The sequence below is a fragment of the Thermobia domestica genome, chromosome 15 (genome assembly GCF_964235325.1).
Source record: "Thermobia domestica chromosome 15, izTheDome1.hap1.1, whole genome shotgun sequence".
NCBI classification, from domain to species: domain Eukaryota; kingdom Metazoa; phylum Arthropoda; class Insecta; order Zygentoma; family Lepismatidae; genus Thermobia; species Thermobia domestica.
Window position 1 is genome coordinate 116,729,306 of NC_137468.1, and position 23,412 is coordinate 116,752,717.

Genomic DNA, 23,412 nt, shown 5'->3' on the forward strand with positions numbered 1-23,412 from the left:
TAATAACTGCATTTAAAAAATATTAAAAATGTAACCGCAAAGTATCTGGGGCAAAAGCTCCTCTTTTTAAAAAAAAAAATGGGTAATTTTGTCAATAACAATTGCAGTTCAGTAGATTCTGTGCATTATTATATCAGACAACCGTGCATTTGACCTAAACAAAGGTGTTACTCAAAAAGGAGGTAACTACATAGACAATTTAGAAAAACAAATCTAGCCGCAGGTATACGTGGCAAAAGTTCCTATTTTTCCTGGAATTTGTGTAACTCATCATACAGTAACATCTATGTAAGTTTACAGTTGTTATGATTATGGCCCATACATAGTTTGGAAATGAACAATGTATACAGAAGTCAGTCTATTTTGGCTTCTCCTGAAAAATGTATATTTTGTCAGGTATACCCTTTTTGCAAAATAGTGACGATTTTTATTTATAACAATTAGAGGTTTAATTTTGCAGTTTAAAAGCTTACATGATTCAGAAAGAATGATGCATTAAAGGTTATCATTTACATTTACTAACTATATGAATTCTCTAAAGAAAATGAACAGTTACATAAATTGTCTTTCTTGACCTCGATGCATAGTTGTGGAACGTTTAGCATTTGAAATGGAATCATGAATACTCCAAATATTTAAAACAAAATGTCAATGTGTGCGAAGTCTTATCCAAATGGATGTGTACTGAACTCACTCAGGTAGTCCTCAAAGCAGTCATTGTCGGTTGCTGTGAAGAAAAAGAATGGAATCTGTAGTCTCGATCCTTGAAATTGCATTTATGGATAAGCTAAGCATGTTTATTACTGTTAATTTTAGTTTTTCTCTCCACTACACAGTTAGCTTTACTCTCAATTACACAATGGTAATCCGCTCAAATTACAATTTTTTTTTTTTCCGTTTAGCAACATTTTGTTTTAGTCATTCTAATTTTCGTATTCATAGAAAATATGGTTTTCCTATGAAATTTACCACAAATATACGCGTAGTATATGTCTCTATTATACGCATAGTATAAGCATAAAAATACCATGCAAGATCACTATCAAATTTATAACAGTTTTCTTAATCTTTACAAATTCAGATGTGTTTTAACAGTTATCCAGAAAGAACGTTGATTTCGAAGATTTCGAGTTTAACGTTCCGTTCAGCAGCGAGGCTATATGAGAGCAGAGGGACCTACTCATTAACTTGGAATCTGAAGCATATAAGCTCCCGTCGGAAATTGAACCCGGGTTCCAGAAAGAACGGTCCGATAAATGTCGTTGAGCAGTCTATTTACAAAGTTAGGCCCGAAAAGGCCCTAGAAGTATAGTAGTACTATATTTCAAACTTTACGGCCCGAGCCCAAAGTGATTTATGCTTTGTAGATCCAAGACCGGCCCATGGGCCGAATCGGGCCTAAACCCGCGGGCTCGGCCTGTGCCCATTTTGACCTCTAACTTCCGGTAGAACCTAATGGGAAAGATTCTGTATTAAGCTGTAGGTTCACGTCTCATAGCTTCGATGCTCAAAGACTCGCTAAACTGTAATTCAGCCAACCATCAAGCTGTATTATAGGTTGATCAAAATAGGAAACAAGTTGACATTTGAAAAAACATATGTTGCCATGCTGCCATATCTTGAGTATTCCTTTGAGGTGTCATCTGTGCTTCCTCCATTTCGGTCGACAACCACTTCCGAATATGTGTTACAAAACAGCAACATTGTAATGTTGTTCCTTTCTACAGAAACCCTTCTCTTGTAGCTACCACCACGATGTTTATGACTGGCTTCTCTCTCAGTGATTCAATAGCCCTGTAACGTAGTATGATATTCCTTCTCAACAAAATTTCCACGTGGTTTTGAACTGTCAATTCGTTTCTAATTTTGATCAGAGTATATATCTGCGGCTGTCAGACGCAAAGCGTTTTTTTTTTTTACTACAATGCTCCAAGTTTTGATTCTTATTACAATATTCTACTCGAATAATGAAGAGTTCACTCGTGGCTAAGCGGTTACCGTACGCGCCTTTGGCATGGGAGACCCGGGTTCGATTCCCGGCTGGAGCTCATGTGGTTCGAATTCCACGTTAATCAGTAGGTCCACGTCTCACATAGCCTCGCTGCTGACAGAGACGTTAAACTAAAATCAACTCAAATCAACTTGAATAATGAAAATAATGTTAGCATCTGAAAAAATGAAATCTTTCAATTTTACGCCCCATGGTTATGCCGGCTAGGCTAAAGGTGGCGGTGATGACAAATGGATGGAATGGTGAAATAAAAAAAAAAGTGGGAGAGTCCCTAGAAAAACCATACATGCGGTGTTTGTTCACCACAAAGCTCACTTGGAACGAGCTGGAATCCAACCAAAGACCCCATGTACCGGAGGTGAACGCTCTACCACTGTGCCACCGCGGCCCCTTGTTAGCAATGGGTTTGATCTACCAATTCTAACGCTATGTAGCATATACGTTGCCAAAAACAAAGAAATTTACTGTCTTTGACTTTGCACAATCTGATTAATGTGTTTTCTTTATAAGGATTTAATTCCACAATTAATTCAAGGCTAATGTTTCCTTCCATTTCGAATGTTGTCACACTTGGATATCTGCCATAACTTTGTCGTGAAGTATGCTTTGTGGGTAGGATCAATGGAGGAGGAGAGACTGACTACCAGTGGGTGGTTGTGGGATAAAGGAGGGGTGGAGTTTCGCAACCAGCATTGTCCTAGTCCCACCCTAAAACCATTTTCCGCTTCACTATTCTCACCCGGCCTTCTGTTGTGAAAATTCCTGACCTTACCCAATAGGGTGCTCGCTTCTGTTGTGGTACCATGTGACTTCTGGCTGGCATGGAGAGAGTTGTCATTGCCAAATTCAGTACGGGTCTACCTGTGTTTTGTGTGTAGGTTTTATGCCAGTTAAACCTTCTAATATTGCACAGGTGACCAAATACGAAAATATTCTAAGTTTCAGATTTGCTTTATTCAAAATATAGTCAATCAAAACAATTAAATAAAATACAATATTATTCTCTTTCTGAAAACATCGTCCTTCTTTGTTCTATTTTTATAAGTCTTCGCTATAAGTGCACACTGTATTTTGAATATAGCCAATCAATTTTCTCAACATTTACTTTATTGTACCTCAAAGTAACGTTCGTTGTATTTTTTTATTCAAAACTTAAGTAAATACCTTCTTCACACGGGGAGTATAGGTTTGTGGAAAACATTTAAGCCTCCTCTCCCCCTTAGGATACACATATCAATGAAAGTGTAATAATGAAAACCCTATAAAATATTCTCTTTAAGGCATAAATTTTAAACCCTTTACTCCTCTTAGGATACCCCTTTTGATTAAAATTACATGATAAAATCCCAACCTGAGGTAGTTACTAACTATACTTAAAAATCCATGTAAATTATTGTACCGCTTCCCTGTGATGCGATCACAAATAACAGGCAACATTGCTTTCAATGTGAAGAAATGAATTATAGAAAATCCCCCTTCCCGCCCTTAAATTGAAAATTTTCGAAAATGCTGGGACTCGTGCCCATGCATTTTTAATGAGTTTGTATACCGAGATTCATCTTCCTAACTTCACTCGTGAGATTTTGTACATTTTAACATAAATTTTGACCCTTCTCTACCTCCCTTAGGATAGGATCTTTAACCAAGTAACTTGGGCCATTCTATCTCAAATCAACCAAAATAAAAGCATTTTAAAAATTCGTGGTCTCAGATGTTGCTAATATTTTTTACATCGAACGACATGTTTGAGAAGAGTTATTTCCCAAAATAAAACGTTTCCAGCCCTTATAGTTAATTAGTAAGTAATTACGAAATCGGCTTCAAGGTCACGACTCGAAAACTTCTGTGATTTTACATTTAATTGTTTATTTCAATAACCATAAGATCTATGAAGCTAAAAATTTGCATCCGCATGTAATTTTGCTTGTATATTTTAAATCTGCAATCAAAACTAATAAATAGGTGTAGGGTTATAGCAGCATTTGGTCTCAAGTTCAGGCCCCGGAATGAGCATGTGGTGAAAGTTGTACGCGTGTGTAATTTTAGCACAAGGTTAAGAAATACCGATATTTTGTGTGAACCAAATTTGGTTTTGGGTATTTGAACTTAGGCCCCCCAAAAATCTGAATGTGTCTTTTGCCTCTAAACGTGCTTCTGAAATAATGATATAAGCTATTTCATACTGTATAACTTTTATTACAACTATTCCACATAATAGCCTACAATCATGGGCACCCGAAGGGGGGAAGCAGCCCCCTGGCTCATGAAAATGTATATGTAATATAGCAAACCACGTATATTAAATACTAGACGTAATATAGCAAGCCACTTATATTAAATAACAGACGTAATATACCTAGGTAGCAACCATGGAATGGTCCCCTCTAGAAAAGTTTCTTTGGGCGATATGGCTACAATTATAGCAAAAAATAAGTTACCTTATCTACTAACCATCAGTATTGTATATACAATGTATCAATGTTTACTGAAATTCTTGAATAACTCGTTAATTTTATTAACAGCCTTATGTGACATACTATGTGATCTTCCACTAGCTGTAATAGAAATGTGATCTGTTGCGTCAATAAGAATGCGATCAGCTGACACCCAAACGATATCGTCGGTTCCAAGCCAGTGAAAAGCGGCAGCGGGCCCTGCAGGGCATAAGAACTTTGTGTTCTAGTCCTGATATTCCTCAGAATATTCCAGCACCATCCCAATCCACCATTTGCAGCCATAGACAACGCTACAAATTTTCCTGGATTCAAAACTTTTACTTCTGATGTCTTCTGTTTGTGATTTTTATCTACCCAAACTCTATGTAGGTGTTCCCTTGATGTAGAGGAAATTAGTCTAATTTTTAAACTTATTTCACTATCAGGAATAAAAGCATGATTATTTCTTGTTGCAGATATTGTTTCCACAAAGATAAACCTATTTCCTTGAGTCATGCGATGCTGCTGAACAGTTTCAATTGATACAAAAAATATCTAATGGGTGTGATATTGTCCACAGCTCATTTATAAAAATATATAAATTGGTGTTTTTAATATTTGGTTCGCGGTTGTCTTCTGTAAACTCGCACGAATCGCTTTGTCATTCCCCTATGCCATCGCAAACATTTTTATCATGTGAAGTAGCAAAGAAATGGACTCACATGTAAGAACAAAATCTGATTTTTGCATACAAATGTTCTTGAAATTTTTACAATCCTTATATTAAGCGAACCCCAGAGCAATCACTAAAGACATGTTTAAGGAATGGTAGCTCCGTTCTTATGTTTGCCAAGAACACTGTTAAGAATTCATGAACAGCCACACTGTCATGTTTCAAATGATCATTGATTACGCGATCACCTTCCAAGGCTGTTCTGGGTGATTTCCGTGGTTCATTAGCCTGAAATAGTCATTTGAAGAATGTATTAATCTCTTGCAGATTCATTACTACTGAAAATTTTACTACATTGAGAAGTTTTATTTTGATGGTTCACACAAAATATAAGTATTTCTTCACCTTGTGCTAAAATTTCACAACTTTCACCACATGCTTATTCCGGAACCTGAACTGGAACTATAATCGCTGCTATAGCTCTACACCTATACAATATTCATTAGTTTAGGTTGCAGATTTGAAATCTACAGGCAAAATTACATGCGGATGCAACTTTTTAGCTTCATAGCTCTTATGATTATTGAAATAAACAATTAAATGCAAAATCAGACGTTTTTGAGTCGTGATCTTGAATCTGATTGCGTAATTAATTACTAATTAACTATGAGAACTGGAAAAGTTTTGTTTTGGAAAATAACTATTCTCAATCATGTCATAATGTACAAAAGATTATCAAAATTTGAGACCCTGAATTTTTCATGATTGGTTTATTTGAAATAGAATGACTTATTTAATAAAACCCCAGCCCAAGGTAGGTACTAAGCATATTTCAAAATTCATTTCAAACTGTTCAATTATTTACCCAATGCGATCACAAACAATAGGCAACACTACTTCAAATACGGAGAAAAAAAACTCCTTCATTCCCTTAAATGGAAACTCTCAAAAACCCACTTGTAGACCTAGTATTCTTAGTGAGGAGTTTGTACCTATACTGAGTTTCAACTTCTGACTTGACAGACTTATGAGATACTGCATTATTGCCTGAAATTTTTAACCATCTATACCCCGTTGGGATATGTTCTTTAATCAAAGTATCATAATAAAAGCCCAGCTCAAGGTACGTACTAACCACTTTTCAAAATTCTCTTTAAACTGTTCAACTGTTTGCCCGTGATACGATCACAAACACCAGGCAATATCGCTTTGAGTATGAAGAAAGAAATTATATATATGTCCGCTTGTTTTTAATGAAGTGTTTGTATACCAAACTTCATCTTCCTAACTTGAAAAAGAGCGTGGGGAACTCAATTTTACGCATAAAATTTGAACAACCGACTTCCACCCTTAGCATGAACATTTTAATCACAGTAACATAATAAAAACCCAGTTCGATGTAACTGATAATTATATCTAAAAATTCATTTCAAACGGATCAGCTGTTTTCTCAAATTGTGATCACAGACAAAACCCTTTTCATTTTTAGAAATACGTATTTTAGCATAGTTAATATATTTATCTTTGAAATTTTGTACGGTGCAAATATCTATAGAAAAGGGACATTGTTTCACATAACCTGCAATAACCCCAGATTAACAGTGTAGCAAACCAAACATAAACATCTATGCATATACATAAATACAAAGAGACATTATGAAGTGAAATATTTAAGTTTTACGTCCCATGATTATGCTGGTTAGGCTAAAAGAGACGGTTATGATGAGAAGTGAATGAAAATGGTAGAATAAAGAAAGTGAGAGGAAACGGGAGAACCCCGAGAAAAGCCACGCACAGGGTGTTTGTCCACCACAAAGCTCGCTTGGCGCGAGCTGGGATCAAACCAAGGACCCCATGCACCAGAGGTGAACTGAGCGACAGCGGCCCTTAGGGGCATTATATATATATATATATATATATAATAGTAGCGAATTCTTTCATGTTTTACTGTGGCAATACTTTGCGTTCTTCCTTCTGCACCTTTCATATAGAATTGGGCTGAACTCGAAGTCTTGCACATAAGTAGAAGTCCCGTATGCACCCCATCCCTTTTTTTTTTTTTTCATTGTAGGTCAAACATCTAAAAACGTTGAAACACGTGTTTAATTATTTAGATGTGCCAAGTCCAAACACTAAATCCCATGTCTCCTAACCTTAAGGGATTCCGAGATGTGAATATCTTACTGTAATAAATTCCTTTCACTAATCACATTTTTTCTTCTCTTGTAGGTTGGATATCAAAAAAGGATGAAACTTGTTATTAATTACTTTAAATAAGGGGTCTAAACACTAATTTTCATATATCTAACCTTAAAGGATTCTGATATATGAACATTATATTATAACAGTTCTAACAACTTCCATCTTTCTTTAATTATTTTAAATTTAAAAAAAGAAAATCTAAATACGAATTTTCATGTCTGTAACATTAAGAAATTCGGAGATATGGCAATCGCAATTTAAAATGGACATCTTATTATAGTATTTGTAATCGCTGTTCATCCCATTTTGCTTTTTTCTAGATCAAATATCAAAAGCGCTTAAACACATGTCTTTATTTTAAGCGGGAAGTCTAAATATCAACTTTTCTGTTTCTAAAAATATATTCCGAGTTGTAGATTCTTATTACAATAATTACAATCCAGACCTCTTTTTCTTCCACTTTTTTTCACTATATGAAACATGAAAGAATGCTGAATACGTATCTAATTATTTCAAAAGAGAAGTTCATATGCCAAATTGCATGTCTGTAACCTTCAGAGATTCTGAGATATGGACATTTTAATATCATAATTCTCACCTCTATCTTCCCTCTTTTATCGTCGAATCCCAAAACTCCATCCTTAGTGTTATTTTATAAATCATGTGTCACAAATCCTATTTAACCAAACCACTTGGCTTAACAACCAATTTGAGGGTCTCAACCGCTCCAACGCCATCTGTCAGCGACCAGCTGAACTACATCCAGCCTAGCGACGAGCACGTGATCAGCGCGCTGCGTCGTCCTGTCACTAACCGGAGTATCATGAGCTTTCTAGACCTAGTGGTCGTCACAGGTTTCATTCATGTGACTCACCAGTTTGCCTCACGACGCTGAGTGTACCCACCCGCTGGAAGCACCCATCGGAAATCGAACTCGGAACCCCGTGGACGTAAGTTCAACGCTCTAACCATTACACTGAGAAAGAAAATTGTATGTGGCGTACGTAAAATATATGTTACATTTGTAAATCCTGTCGTTTTTGGACTTAACGTACAGCAAACGTATAACTGAAAACATATGTTTTAAAATACTTTTTATATAACTTAAGTGTTCTATCTATATATACTTTCCGTATGAAACAATATAGGCGGTCAGGATCTCACATGCAAATGGATGTATATAACACATAGTTGACGAAGGTAACATGTATATGTATGTAATATAATTAAGACTGTTAGATGTCAGACATCCTGTAACGGCATGATATAACATCTAAGGATTGTGCCTATGTAGCATACGGATAACGTATGCTCCATACTGATTTCTGTAGTAAGCAAGAGGATTTCATATATTTGTACAATATACCGCTGTCCGGCGAACGGTTTTTTCTCGGTGTAGTCTACGGTGTCCTCCACAAATCCTATATAGTATCCATAATTGAGATTTCTCACTTAAGCGGTTTGGCCAGAGCATTGATCGTTTAGTCAGTCGTTCAGAACTTCTTTATATGATACAGGACTCGCATACAGAATTTTCTGACGGGGGTGCACCAATAACTACCAGTGCATTTGAATTAAATGTGAATTTTTTAAATGCCATTAGGCATCTACGATTCGAATGAGAAATTGCCCTGGAAATGCTCAGTGTCTTGGGAATCGATCACATGATTTTCCAAATGCAAAATCAATACTTTACTAATTGAGCCACGGTTGATTTGTATCGATATAATTTTCGGTATATAATTACCTTGCTGCTTTAGTTCAGGATTTACTTTAATCATGAACACTTCGAATATGATAGATACGTGTATCGTGTATCCTTATGAAAGTGTTGCTATTTTCATGACTAGCTTCTCATTTTTGATAGTGTTTATTTACAACAAAGAGGTGCACGATATATATATATATATATATATATATATATATATATATATATATATATATATATATATATATATATATATATAGGAGCGGACCGGCAATTATAGGACCCACCCTGTTAAACCAAAATGTGGGTTCACTGTATTAATATGCTAAAAATAAGTATCTAATATATTAAATATTAAACATTTAATTCTGTTTTCAAATACCAGTTCGTCTTCTAATCTATAAATTGTACCACATGTATTAATACGGAAGTAAAAAATTAAGTATTAAAGTTTTCAAAACGTATACAAAGGGACATTTTCACACTAACCCATACAGCTCACAACTGGTATTATTTTAGTTGTAGACAAACCCAACATTGGAGTTATCTTTTTGTTATTTATGTGATGAATTTAAACATCCTCTTTGAACAGAAGGTTCTCATGTTTTAAAAGCTCAAAGATTAGCCTCATTAGATCTAGTGATGAGCACAAGAGTTTCAGTCTTGCAGTTTTGGTCTTGGTCTTAAATGCAAGACCGAGACCAAACCAGGGATCCCAATGTAAGACCAAGACCAACACCTAGGAGTGAAACACTAATATCATATCTGCAAGACTCACGCAAGACCTAAACCAACCTGAAAGAGTCTTGCACACGTATTACTGAAATGTCTACTGCTATTAGTGGTTAGCAATTAAAACAAATAATTCTTTCCTTTGTTTCAGAAAGTCTATAAGGAGTACGATTTAAAATTTATATGGTCTACCGTATCAACCAAAGCTAAATATATACCTAAAATATACATATCTCACGCAATTGTACAAGGTTTATTTTCCTTTTATACAATATTAGCTGAAATGCCCGTTCTCCGTACGTTTATGGAAAATATTTGAATTCATTTCCCCCCTTAGCAAACGGATTTCAGGTTATAATGATAAGAATCCAAAAGAGTGGTGTACTGTACTTTTGGCATAAATTTTGAAATGTCCTACACTCTTAAAATACGCACTTTAATCAAATTAATATGATTTTAAAACCAAGCTTGAGGTAAACACTGACCAAAAGTCATTATATGTTATAATGACTTTTATTATGTTCCAAAAGTCATTTGAAGAGGGTCAGCCATTTTCCTGACCCCGAAAACTATGAATTTCACACTAACCTTAGTAATTTTTGGCATTTTATTTTACACTTCTCGTCTGCAGATGAGACCAAATTTGGGCTTAAACGGCATTGGAAGCGTCATTATTCATTTCATAGACCTCGAAAACTGTAAACTGCACCCTAATATAGGTCGTTTTGGATTATTTTTCTATGTTACCCCTTCCAACTCCAACCCTTAGAGTATCTTACTTCAACAATATTATTTTCCAGATTGTTAGTCATGTGTCTGCCAAGTTTGATTGAAATTGCTCTGGTTGTTCCAAAGCTACGCTGGAATATACATTATACACATACATCCAAATATATATGTAGTATGTATTGTACATTTTTCATAGCAAGTGGGCTGATACTATCTAGTGATTCATATTTGTAGTTCACAGGTTCCCGTATTGATAACATTGAAGCAAACGATATCCAATACAAAACACCCAAGCTCCAAGTTGCCAATGAAATGATTATAACTTAAGTAATCACTAGGAACGTAAGTGGACTAGAACACACTAAAAGAACACAGGTAGCTTTCGCTCAATTATGACAGTTGGCCATGTATCTAGTACAGGTTGATATGTTTTCTTATGTATTTTCTAGACTTTCATTCTATTTGCTCAGTAAACTCGTACATTCATCTTGTTTCTAAGATATGCTCAAACATTGCCCAAGAGTTGGCGCTCTTTTCGGGTCTGCGTTTATCTTAATGTTACCTTAATGCTTAATGCTTATTCTTTTGAACCGTACTCTAAACTTGAAATAACCACACGAGAGTTACAAAAGTAACGACTACACCACCGTATCTGCCTGCATGCTTCGGTTGGTTGGATTTAGGATTAGCGTTCCTTTGAACACTGAATTTATGTGGGATGTAACCTTACAATTTTATGCAGGATCCGAACCAGATAGGTTACACAAGCAAATGAATCCAGGCCTTACACTAATCACATAGGCATGCCTAGAGACCTTGTTTTGGTCAGAAATCTTCCCCACTAAATTAGTTCCACTTAAGGAATACGAGAGTCCCATTTCATAGGTATTTATAAATGAAAATGAAATGAAATCTTTGAGTTTTACGTCCCACGGTTATGCCGGTTAGGCTAAAGGAGACGGTGATGATGAGTAATGAATGAAATGGTGGAATGAAGAAAGTGGGAGGAAACGGGAGAACCCCGGAAAACTCACGCACACGGTGTTTGTCCACCACAAAGTTCACTTGGCGGAGGCTGGGATCGAACCCGGGACCCCAAGCACCAGAGGTGAACGCTCTACCTCTGAGCCAGTATTTACAAAGGAATCGTGCCAAACTGTCAATTCTTACAGGAAAGAGTATTTCAAATTTCACTGCGCTATTTATATGAGTATTATACTGTACGTTAGTTATTGAATTAAGTTTTATTTGTAGACTGTATTTTTGCCATACTTATTGCTGAACCATGCTTTTGTTCTTATTTCTTCTGAGGGTGCCACTTTCAAAGTGTTTATTATTGAAACCGAAGACTGATAACGAAAATAACTATTGTGTGAATTAGCATGAGTGAGTTAATAACCAAATCAAACCAAACCACTTGGCGTAACAGTCCATTTGAGGGTCTGAGCCGCTCCAACGCCATCTGTCAGTGACCAGCTGAACTACGTCCATCCTAGCGACGAGCACGTGGTCGCCCTGTCACTAACCGGCGTATCAGGAGCTTTTTAGAGCTAGTGTCCGTCACATGTTTCATTCACGTGACTCTTCAGTTTGCCTCACGACGCTGAGTGGATGCCGAAAATTGGGAAGCACCGGCCGGAAATCGACCAACGCTCTAACCGCTAGACTACAGTGCCCCTATGAGTGAGTTTATATATATATGAGAAAAAGTATCAGAGAAAATGTAACTGAAAGAAGAGGTGGACAGGGGTGTTGCCTTTCACATGGGCCTACATTAGTTAATTTATACGTATTTAAAATGTATTTATTCAGTCTTATATACTAAACGGAATACTTGCGAAAGCTCCATATGTTGAGGACGGTACTTTGGTAGGAGAAGTCGTCTATTCACTTTTCATTTAATAGATTTTAAAAGAATATTTCACTTTAAGTATTGTACCCTAGGGAAAAGAAACGTGGACATTACAAAGAAAAGCATTGATGAACGACAAAGGTGTTTGAATATGGAGAAGAATTGAGAAAATTAGCTGGAAAGGAAACGAATGGGAAAATGTCAGCAATATCAGAAAAAGTAAGAGCAATAATGGAGACAAAAAAAAAGAGGGGAAAAAATTGATAGGGTGTGATTTGAAACGATACTGTCTTATAGTAGAAGAGAAAGGTTAAGGTGAAGAAGAATGAGACTGCAGTTGATGGCATTGGCGTAACTATGACATTTTGTTCAAAGGGGTACATAATGCTTTTTTCTCAGAATCACAAGGATCTTTCAGAAGTGTTTATAATATTTTTACATTACATGCAAAATCTCTTCCCTTTTTCCTTTCATTAATAACGTTGCACTATGCCTGACAACTTACTATCAGTCACGTCTTTCTCTATTCAAATTCATCTCCTCAGATATATATGTCTCTCTCTTTCTCAAACTCCTTTAGTTTCATTGGCTCTCATTTGCAGATTGAGACTGGGATTACTATAGAATTGGTTCATGGTTCTGTTTATTGATTCTATTATATCTATTATTTTTTTTAAATGCAAACTTTATGACCTTTAGCTCTGTATTATCGTGTAATATAGATCAGTGAATATTTCTTACATCAGCAATTCGTCTTCTGAAAAAAAAAAATCTATTCTACTTTAATTACGAAAACCCAAAATTTCTCTATTAAATTTTATATACAATTTATTGCTACAGTTCTGAGTGAAAGCTAGCATAGTCATATACTTAACTATCTTATTAGTATGTTTACTGTTTTTTGAGCAACACAAACAGAATTATATGTAATAGCAAGATGTCATTTAACAATTTAAAATATTAATGTAATTAGTTAAATTGCATTTGACTACATAGTTTCATATAGTCTCATTTTACAGAAGTGGAGTGCGATATATTTGATAAAACAAGAAAGTATATATTCTTCATAAAGATTACATAATCTTATCATACATTTTGTACTTACGTTAGATCAATTTCAGCTTTTGATCATCAAATGTAATGTAACGAATGCTTAACATGTGATTCTTAATGTTAAATACAACTAAGTTTGACATTCAATCTTTTATCACTGTAGTTTTTATCGATGTTTGGTGTTGCATAGCAGATAAACTCCTTTCATAGCTAGCTGGGCTCGCAGGTAATTCTATAGCAACTTAAAGTTCTTAATATACCAGACTTAGGTGAATAATTCTTCCTTTAGCTCTCTTCTAAGATACCGGTATCTCATATTCTTGTTTCTCAAAATACTCTTCGATCACAGTTTCAGTTTGTGTCCAACGATATTTTAAGTATGTAGGGCAAAAACATTCTTGGGAAGTGTCTGGCAACTTTTGACCACCGTTTAGTTACGCCTGTGATCGATGGACAGTATTAAAGAGGGTAATTCTTAAGTCAAAATTAAGAAACTAGCATAGAACTGTAGCGCATAGAATCCTCTGACTGCACCAAGTGACCTAGAATGATAGTTAAATAATTATGATGATTTACAATTATGAAGAACAAATGAAAGTGGTCTTGCATAGCGAAGACATTGTTTCACTCGAAAATCTAAGGTTCAATGGTATTACACTTCTATAATATAATATAACTCTTCTAGAAGAATTTGAAGCGACAATAATTGAATATTAGAAGATTTGACAGATTTTGGAATACCTGAAATGAAAATAAATGTTAAAAAGACGAAAGCAATGCTGGCTAATTGAAACAAATTGAAGAACTATGTAAGCAATAAAAGTTCGAGGTACAAAGTAGTTGGTTTTTGATTTTGAGTTTAGCTTCTCGTTCAACGCCGAGGCTACGTGAGACGTGGACCTACAACTTAACGTGAAAACCGAATATCATAAGCTCCCACTGGGTATTACACTCCTATGCAAATTGTATAACCTTAAGGGAGTTCTGAGGTAACAAAATACAACAAGTGACTAGTTTAAGATACCTGCGGAGTCTTAATTTTGGTACTGATATTAAGGAAAGTATAGCCTATATGTTCTGTTCGGTTTTAGATTAACTGTGATAAAGGAAATATGAATTTCCTAGTACGAGGATAGTAGTGTATAAAAATCTAGAAACGTTTATCCATTAAAGGAGCATATAGATCCGGAGACCAGATGATAATGCATGCTATTGTTTTCGGAGGACAACTTTCTGTGGATTCCATTTGAACCACAAATATTTGTATTCTGATCTATATTCTCAGAAACGTTATTCATTGCAATCAGAAAGTAACAGAAACCAATAGTTACTACTTTTATCTAAGTAATAGTTCATCAATATTCATATTCTCATATATATATATATATATATATATATATATATATATATATATATATATATATATATATATATATATATATATATATATTAAAGCATTCAATATGTAAGCCGTTTTCTGCATTTTTTCCACTTGTTTTCTGATTATATTCAAAACATTTTCTTTACTCTATTTGAATATAATATTATTTATTAATAAATGTTCCATTCTAAACTCAGCAGTTATGCAAAATTATTATTTATTCATTGCAGCGGGGAGGGGGCAGTGGTTAGTGTGGAGCGCTTACTCTGGTGCGAGTAAGGAGTTCCTGATTCGACCGCAAGCCACGCGAGATTCTAGTGCACAACATCGTTTTTATAGCTTTTCTCAAAGTTCTCCCTTTTCCTTCCTAATTCTTGTTCCATGAATTATTTCACGATCATTCAGTTTTATTAATCATTCGTCTTTAACCTAAAAGAACATTCGTGGGACGTAAAACTAAAAAGATATTTTATTTATTTATTTATTACAGAAATATAACACTAAAAAAATTATGTTGGTCATAGAAGCAGCAGTATATGATCATTCGTTTAAAAAAAATGCAGGGACATTTTGTTTGGTTAGTCGGTTGAGGTTCAACGTCCCTTTTCAGCTCCGAGGTGATGTGAGACAGGATCTAGGTTCAAAATGGAATCCGAATTCCATTTGGACGTGTATCCGAGGGAGTACCTACACATGGTAATTACACACACAAAAAGCACGCACATTCTCCACTAAACTACGAAGGGGCGTACAAGGACAATTCGTATTCACAAACATAACTAACGGAATTGGTCTCTAACTGCAGTTAATAAAATTAAATGATTTAAAATAATTAAATAAATACAACTTAGCTAAAATGACTAAATGAATGTAGTATACAAAAAAGGAAAAAAAGGGAAAATAACTGAAAAAGATCTTTTGTGTTGGGAGATGCATTACATTTAAATAGATTCTTCCGGTAAAATGCATCTTTTCCTATCCTTTCTCTTGCTATTCATTCATTATTCATTCAAGCAAACCTTGTTTTACCAGTATCTATATAGCGTGACTAAAGAAGTGATCCCGCTTTAGATTGATATGCAGTTTACGGTTGTTTGAACAGTTCACTAATAAAATAATTTACTCAGACGCTGTGCTCTTTACATTGACTTAAGTAGGCTGAATTAAGGTGGCATTCTCCTTAACATTTCTTACGCCTCACAATAGTCTTCTCCTATATCCTTGATCTTCAGTTTTTATATTTTTCTCTCTTTGACTATGCTTTTCTCCTCTCTTATGTCTGTTATGTAAGTTTGAAATATGTGATTGCTCAGAGCGAGTTGCTTTTTTCTATCCTTTTCTTTTCTTTTTCTCTCTTTACCTGTATTTTGTGTTCATTTTCTCGATGGTTCTTCTCTGTCATTCGAATGAAGCTGCCGCCTAACAGAGAGATTATAGATTATTTTTACTGTGTATAATATATATATATATATACAGGACCGGATCCAAAATTTTCTGAGGGGGGTGCACCAATAACTATCACTACATTTGAATCAAATTTATTTAAAAAAAAAAATGCCTTTAGGCATCTGTGATGTGTATGAGGAACTGACTTAAACTATTGTGTTTAGCAAAACCGCTTTCTTTTAAGCCCGAAACGGAAACATGACATGAAATTTTAGGAAAGTATTGCTATTTCCACTGCCAGTTTCTCACTTTAGATAGTGTATATTCAGAACGGGGGGTGGGGGGGTGTACGTGCTTTGGTGCACCCCCTAAATCCGGCCCTGTATATATATATATATATATATATATATATATATATATATATATATATACAGGGGCGGATCCAGGATATGATCAAGGGAGCGGCTAAACCATATTTTGTCGTTTTATCCAGTGTAAAGCAGGATTGAAGTCCATTTTATCCAATGTATACTTGAGCGTCAAGGGGGGGACTATAGCCCCTATAGGCCCCCCTGGATCCGCCACTGTATATATATATATATATATATATATATATATATATATATATATATATATATATATATATGTGTGTGTGTGTGTGTGTGTGTGTGTGATATATTGACCTGTATTTGTTGGTTTATTCTGGTGATAAGAATTAATACTTTTATATGAAATATCTTGTAGTTTGCTTTAACGCTTGCTGTTACAAATTACTTGAAAGCATTTCTGATGCCATAATAGTTCCATTATTTGTCTTAATCGTATAGAACACGGTGGGTTATGGATAAATTCCAAATAGTACAGAAACATTTAAGCGTATATGAAAGATGAATAGACTTTGTCATAACTTCAGAAAACCTTTCTTGTACTCAAAATTCGTTGGATTTAAATTATCTGACTCTTCAAGAAGACTTGACGAACAGCGTAATCAAGTACCCAAAGGTAGTAGTTATCGTAGGTTAGTCCTGTCAATTCCGAGTTCGAGTTCCTCCTATGCAAAAGTGATTGACTTGCATAAATTCACAGTATAGCCGTGTTAAATTTTTATATGCAATCTTGAATATGCCGCAGAAGAAATTTACAAAGTACATGTGCACCCTTTGTTTATATATATATATATATATATATATATATATATATATATATATATATATATATATATATATATATATATATTCAAAAACGTATCGGCTCTGAATCACTTAGGAAGGGTCTGTGAGTGGTGCTCATTTCATTGGTTGCTCATCCCTTTATCTAGAGTGGGACGCTTATATGCCATTATTTTACTATTTATTTCATCATCTTGCTTTCGTGTAGCTGAATGGCTGACATATGCTCTTCCTGCGAGCGTGGTTTACGTTTCGATCTGGTGGAAGTACTACACCCATATTGAATTGTAAGTCCAAGTTCCATATGATCTGTGTGCTGAAATAGAACGTTGATTTTATAGTCAGCCATCATCATAGTTCATTTCGTATATTTTAAACGCCTCTAGGGCATAAAAATGGAAAATAAAACTTTATTAAAAAAAAAAAAAAAAGAATTAGTCCTCAAAACAAATTTCGTGCTCACGCATTATTTCGAGATGAATGATTGTGCACGGAAAAGTGTCTTCTCTTTTCTCCGCAAGAGGGCAGAGCTGTCTAAGGTGGTTGTTTTGAATATTCGCTGAAGAAGAAGCTACTCAATCCACCACCACCACCACCACAGACACTAGTGCGCCCAAACCACCAACTCGTTTCAGGCGGCGCCTGAGACGATGAATTCATCTTGAGACTGCGCATATTTTGCTTTTCTTTAAATCGAGGCTGAATCCTTCCAAATATTTCATGTTCAAATAATTGATAAATAAACATATTTTATTTTCAGTGACTTGTCTACTCCTATATGTAACTATATTGTATTTTTTTTTTAATTCCCCTTACATATATATTAATTCTGTTACTAGCCACGTACCATACATAAACACCTACTAACACACAAACATTGCGTTACGCATATTCTAGTATATGTGCTTTTACATGCAGAGAAATCATATTTGTTTCATCCCCTACGTTTCGGGATTTCTTCCCCTCCCTTTATTCATGAATCTTCCCTACCTCTACCACGCTCCCTCCCGTCCCGTTTTATTTTGAATCCCTCTTACCACTCTGCCTCTTTTATTCTTTCTTTTTCGGGCCTGTTCCTTGTTTGTTCTATCTTTTTATGCTATAGTTGTCCATACCTTGTGTTCAAGTTAAGTTCCTATATGTCAGATATCAGTGGTGAGTCTGTAAGAACCAAATTTTATTTTATTTTTTTTCCATGACGTATTTATATATCCGTAAGTTCTTGTTGACCCCTTTTTCCCCCTCTGCTATGATTTCGTACTCAGATACAGAAGCACGTGCTCTGATGTGTCTTTCTTTCTTTTTTTTTCGTCTATAGCGTTGTATAATGTTGATAGCATTTCTTCAAGGAATTCAGTTTTTAGTGCTATAGTCTTCTACGTGACCCCGGTATATTGTAGTTATATATAGTTTTTTTTTTCTACACCACTTCTGAATTCTTTTGTTTGCCAATCAGATTCATTTCTTCTACCACACATCAAAGAGAGATATACACGCAAGCTGAGACAGTCCGAGCACATGATTAACGGGAGCGCTTCCAAGCGAGTCGGCAGTCGACTGCATATCTGCCGGTGTCTGGTGACTGAAGCAACGCGCGGATTTCAAGTGTTCGTATGAGACGTCGCAGAAGCGTCGTTTTCTCGGCGCGCTCCTTTGCTTGAAAAACTCGGAGGAACAAAACGAAGTGAAGTGGTAGGAGTAGTAGACGAAGGAACGGCGTAGGAAAGGAGCTTTCAAGCGAGGGGGAGGGGGTATGAAGAACTGTGAGAGAGAGAGCGACGAGTAGCGACGACGCGCGAGGGTGTGTGCAAGCGAGCCGCGCAGAAAGGGCAGACACGGAAAAGATCGCGGAGAACCCTCACTGGAGGAGAGTGACTACAACAACTTTTGAGCAGTCTTTCTCAGGACTGACGTGAACGCGGAGGAGACGGATCTTGTCGGCTCTCCCTGTTTTTGGTTTTCTCCCCCAACTCATTCACACCGTGTGTGAAGGAAGCATTCTTGTCTCAAGGCGAGGGGTTTGTTTTTCCGTGCTATCGGAACTTGAAACCAGGGGGCGCCCAGCCAAGGTTCTCCGCGCTTTCTTCTTTTAATTCTTTTTCAGTATAAAACGTCTTGTCACGCCTTCTTCAACATTCACCCTCGCTGGAAAATCGTGTGCCAAAAAACATAAAGTGTGACATCGGTATAGCTGTTGTTGTTTATTGCTGTGAATTCACTTCTGACCACATTGTGATTAAGTGTGCAATTGTCATGCAACTAGTCGTTACTGTTGGCTTTTTCTTTCTGTAAATTACCCCAGTCAAAGCTAGTCATAATATATACTGTATATATATATATTTATTTCTTCCAAAGCGGTTTATTTGTTGTGGTCATTAAATATATTTATATATGCTTTTAATTTTCTATTTGTTGTCACTTTCTGATGATCAACGTCCCCTTCTTTTCTTGTTCCCAGTAGGTGCAGTGGCACCAGAGTTTGACAACTAAAAAGTTACCACTGACCACGCTGTCGTCGACAATATCTTCGTCGTCTGTCAAACGAATCAACAGCATCCGAGCAGCAGACAACAGCACTACCGAACCAACAACCGCCACCAAAGTACCTGCTGTTATACCAAAGAGTACAAATACCTTAGCCTTCCAAAATAGGGGAAGAAGTGGAGGAAAAGCTGAGTTCGCTAAGTCAAAGCAACGATTGTTGCACAGATGGTGTGTGCCTACCAGGAAGGATACAGGTAGAAGAAGACCACCGCATCCCTAGTCCGGTAGGTGGAGGTGGTGGGGTTCGACCGCCTGCCACCAACAACAACAACTCTCTTCAACATCAGCAACCACCGCCGAGCCACGTGGCGACCGTTTCCTTGCCGCCCCCCCAGCCAAACCAACTTGGTCACATGACTGAGGTGACGTCCAGGATATTCAAGATGAACCCGGACTTTTGGCAACCCCGGCCAACTGCCGATCCAAAGATGGCCGAGAAACTAGTCAACGAATTACAGGTACGTGTTCGCTTCCTTTCCACTTTTTTTTTGTGTATGTGTTGCCCCTTTTGTTGGTCAGTGTATTATTCTTAAGCTCCACCCCTGGAAAGATTCCCGCTGTGGACATGTGTGTACACGTGTGTATATGTACGTAGATATGAATGTGTATGTACTAATGTATGTGAGTGTATGAGTGAGTGTGTGCGTAATTGTATTGATGTACCCCATCTGCTGGTCCTGACATTTGGAAGAAAAGGGAAATGAAAGAAAGTGAACCAACATGTTAAATGAGTAGCTGGCATCAAGTATCGTGCATATACCCTTGAGGAGATGCGTCGCTTAACACCCCACACTACTAAGACCGTGGACCGCATACTTATTTTTCTCTTTCTTTTCTTCTTCTTATTGTTATTATTATTATCATTGCATTTACTGTATTGATGTTTGATTTGACTTCGGATAGAATTTGAATATTTTGGCAATCTCAACAAGAGATTTTTGTGGAATATCTTCTGTATTTTCAAAAGTGATCCCGGTTGTAAAATTACATAGCCGTGAAATGTGTTGACTCATATTAGCACATAAATCCAGTGTTGATTGGAGGAGGAAGTAAACATGGCTTGATATGTCTTATCCAATTCATGCAACAATTATTAAGATTAAATAGTTTTAAGTGAACGATATTTTTAAAAAACATATATGTGGAACAACAAGATCTTTAATGAAGCGCGCGCCCACGTGTGTGTGTTTATTATGTGTGAAAAACAAACGGGACGTGTGGGCGAGAGCGAAAAATAAAAGTTCTCCGAAAAAAGTCGCAATTTTTCTGCGTCGACTCGAAAGGGAAACTTTTTTATCTTTCATTCCCCGCACGAACGAAGAGCACTTGGTTAAGTAAAACTTAACGATGATAATTCATTAGGTTTTAGCTTTATTTTCCGTCTTCTTATCACCGATTTTTGTGTTCATAGTTTCAAAAGACTTTAATATGTGTTCCTCTGGACAATTCGATATTTGCTAATTCAAAAGAACAAGGAAACATTCTGAAAATAAATGACGCTGTATCATTTTTTGCGCGGTTCGAAATTTTTTTTTATGGGTGCGTGTGCGCATTCAAAAATGCTTTTCTTCTATCTTTCGTATTTCTTTTTGTTTCTTTCTTCAGAATTTTTGTAACACCATACTTTATATTAAAGAGATCATTTTCTTATCATTTATATCTTAACGTAGTTTATTTCTGTCGCATCATTGAAATTTCGAGGAATCGTTTACCTTCTTGTAAACAGTACGTGCGGGAGGGGGTTGCTTTCTCGGCGGTTTTGCAAACCGTTCCCGGCAAATGCTGGCGCTAATGCCGTCAACGTGTTTCGATACATTTCCGTTGAGTTAGCACGTTGACGTTTGTTTCTCATTACTACAGTTTTGTTAATGTTTTATGAATTTACGTAATTATATATTTTCGTAATTTACCAATTCTTCTCGAGTCATATTTCTGTATTCATACTTTTACTGACGTAGGCGTAATGAGTGACTGTCATCATATATGAGAGATTTGTACTATTAATCTTATATAGTGTCATTACGAGTATTTACAAAATTTACAATTTCGCAGTTTCTCTGACATTCATATCATTCCCAGTAGTCTAAATTTGTTTCCCCGAAGTGCTATAATTCAAATATAAATTATTAGGCCTATTATTATTATTATTATTATTATTATTATTATTATTATTATTATTATTATTATTATTATAGCTTAAAATTTGCCCAGTCAGTGGTCCGGTGTTTCCGCTTAAAATGAGACATTTGAAATTGAGGTTGTAACAATAATGTCAAAATACGGTTCCGTCGAAACAGAAGAAAGTAGCAATTAGAAAAACTTAAAAGAGCAAAGGTATAGCCATTTGTGTTATAAATATTTTCATAATCAAGTATCTTCCACTATTTTGATTCTGTAATGCCGTCTTCTAATTCTATGCTGCACATTATTGCAAAATTTAGACCTGAAAATTATTGTAAACAACAAAACGTAACTTAAATTTACAGTAAGCTTCGCCAACCTAGACTAATACGTATGTATTTATGTATTCACATTAAAAACTGTACTTATTAGTAATAGACTCATATGCAATTATCGAAATTCTTCCTTGTGCCACTTCTATCATAGTGAACCTACGATAAACAAATGAGTGTCAACAGCATTCAGAAGGGAAAAACTTAGAAAAGAGACTGTGGATATGTTGATTTTGCCAATTTTATATAGGTCTACGTATGGCGATAGACATAGTTTGCCAGGATATATAATTGATCTCAAATATATAGAGTAAACTTATAAATAAAGCAGTCATTCGGTATATTATTTGAATGATTCCGTGTGATAATAATTAAGGTTTATCAGTGATATTAATATTAATGTTCGTGTTTCCGTTATATATTTTTGTGATTCAAAATCGAGTAATCACAATTAGAAGCATGTACTTATATGAAGTTTCGTTCCTTGTTCGTAGTGATTCAGAACAGATTGCCTATCATGCGAAGCAGGAAACAATTTATAGCGACATATATTCTAAACCGACTTGGTTAGTGTATGCATCTATTGAAGATATAATAATCTTGTAACTGTTTTCGTTCTAGTTATTTTTTTAGAAGTGTCTAAAGTTAACTAGTACTATTCCTTAGTTAATGTAGCAACCGGTTACAAGTATTCGATGCATAAAACAGGTTTCTTGTCGCTTTCTTTCGTTCATAATTATGAAAATGCGAAATAATTTGCTAAGTGAGTATGATAGAAGTTGTGCGATTTCATTTTTAATTGTCGGGTATACACACCTACTACAAATGATTCATTTTAGGGGCCGCTATTATCGCGATTACTAAATGAAAATTACAATTAAAAAACGAGGATTACGTAAATACACAAAAGTATTATTATATGGTACATTAGTTGTTAATTTTATGTGTAGTATGCACAGAATATATACCTAAAAGCGCGGAAGACCTATAGTGATCTATAGTTGGCATTTCTACGATTAAAAGTGCAAAGCTCATAGCTTTGCAATTACTCATCTTTTCTATTAACAGTAATGTAAACTCCTTA

General features: G+C 35.6%; 1 protein-coding gene across 16 annotated transcripts in view; it reads left to right on the top strand.

The window, feature by feature from the left end:
• The window catches only part of dati (zinc finger protein datilografo), a 1,074,481-nt gene that overhangs the window by 533,431 nt on the left and 517,638 nt on the right, over positions 1 to 23,412 (top strand). For 14 of the 16 annotated variants that reach the window (XM_081740078.1, XM_081740077.1, XM_081740092.1 and 11 more), the window contains one exon: positions 19,790 to 20,333. In XM_081740078.1, the coding sequence (XP_081596204.1) occupies positions 20,229 to 20,333 (105 nt within the window). In that variant the 5' untranslated portion in view covers positions 19,790 to 20,228. Of the gene's footprint in view, positions 1 to 18,394; positions 18,487 to 18,915; positions 19,517 to 19,789; positions 20,334 to 23,412 lie in introns of those variants that run through there. The other 2 variants (XM_081740081.1, XM_081740080.1) reach the window with 2 other exon arrangements.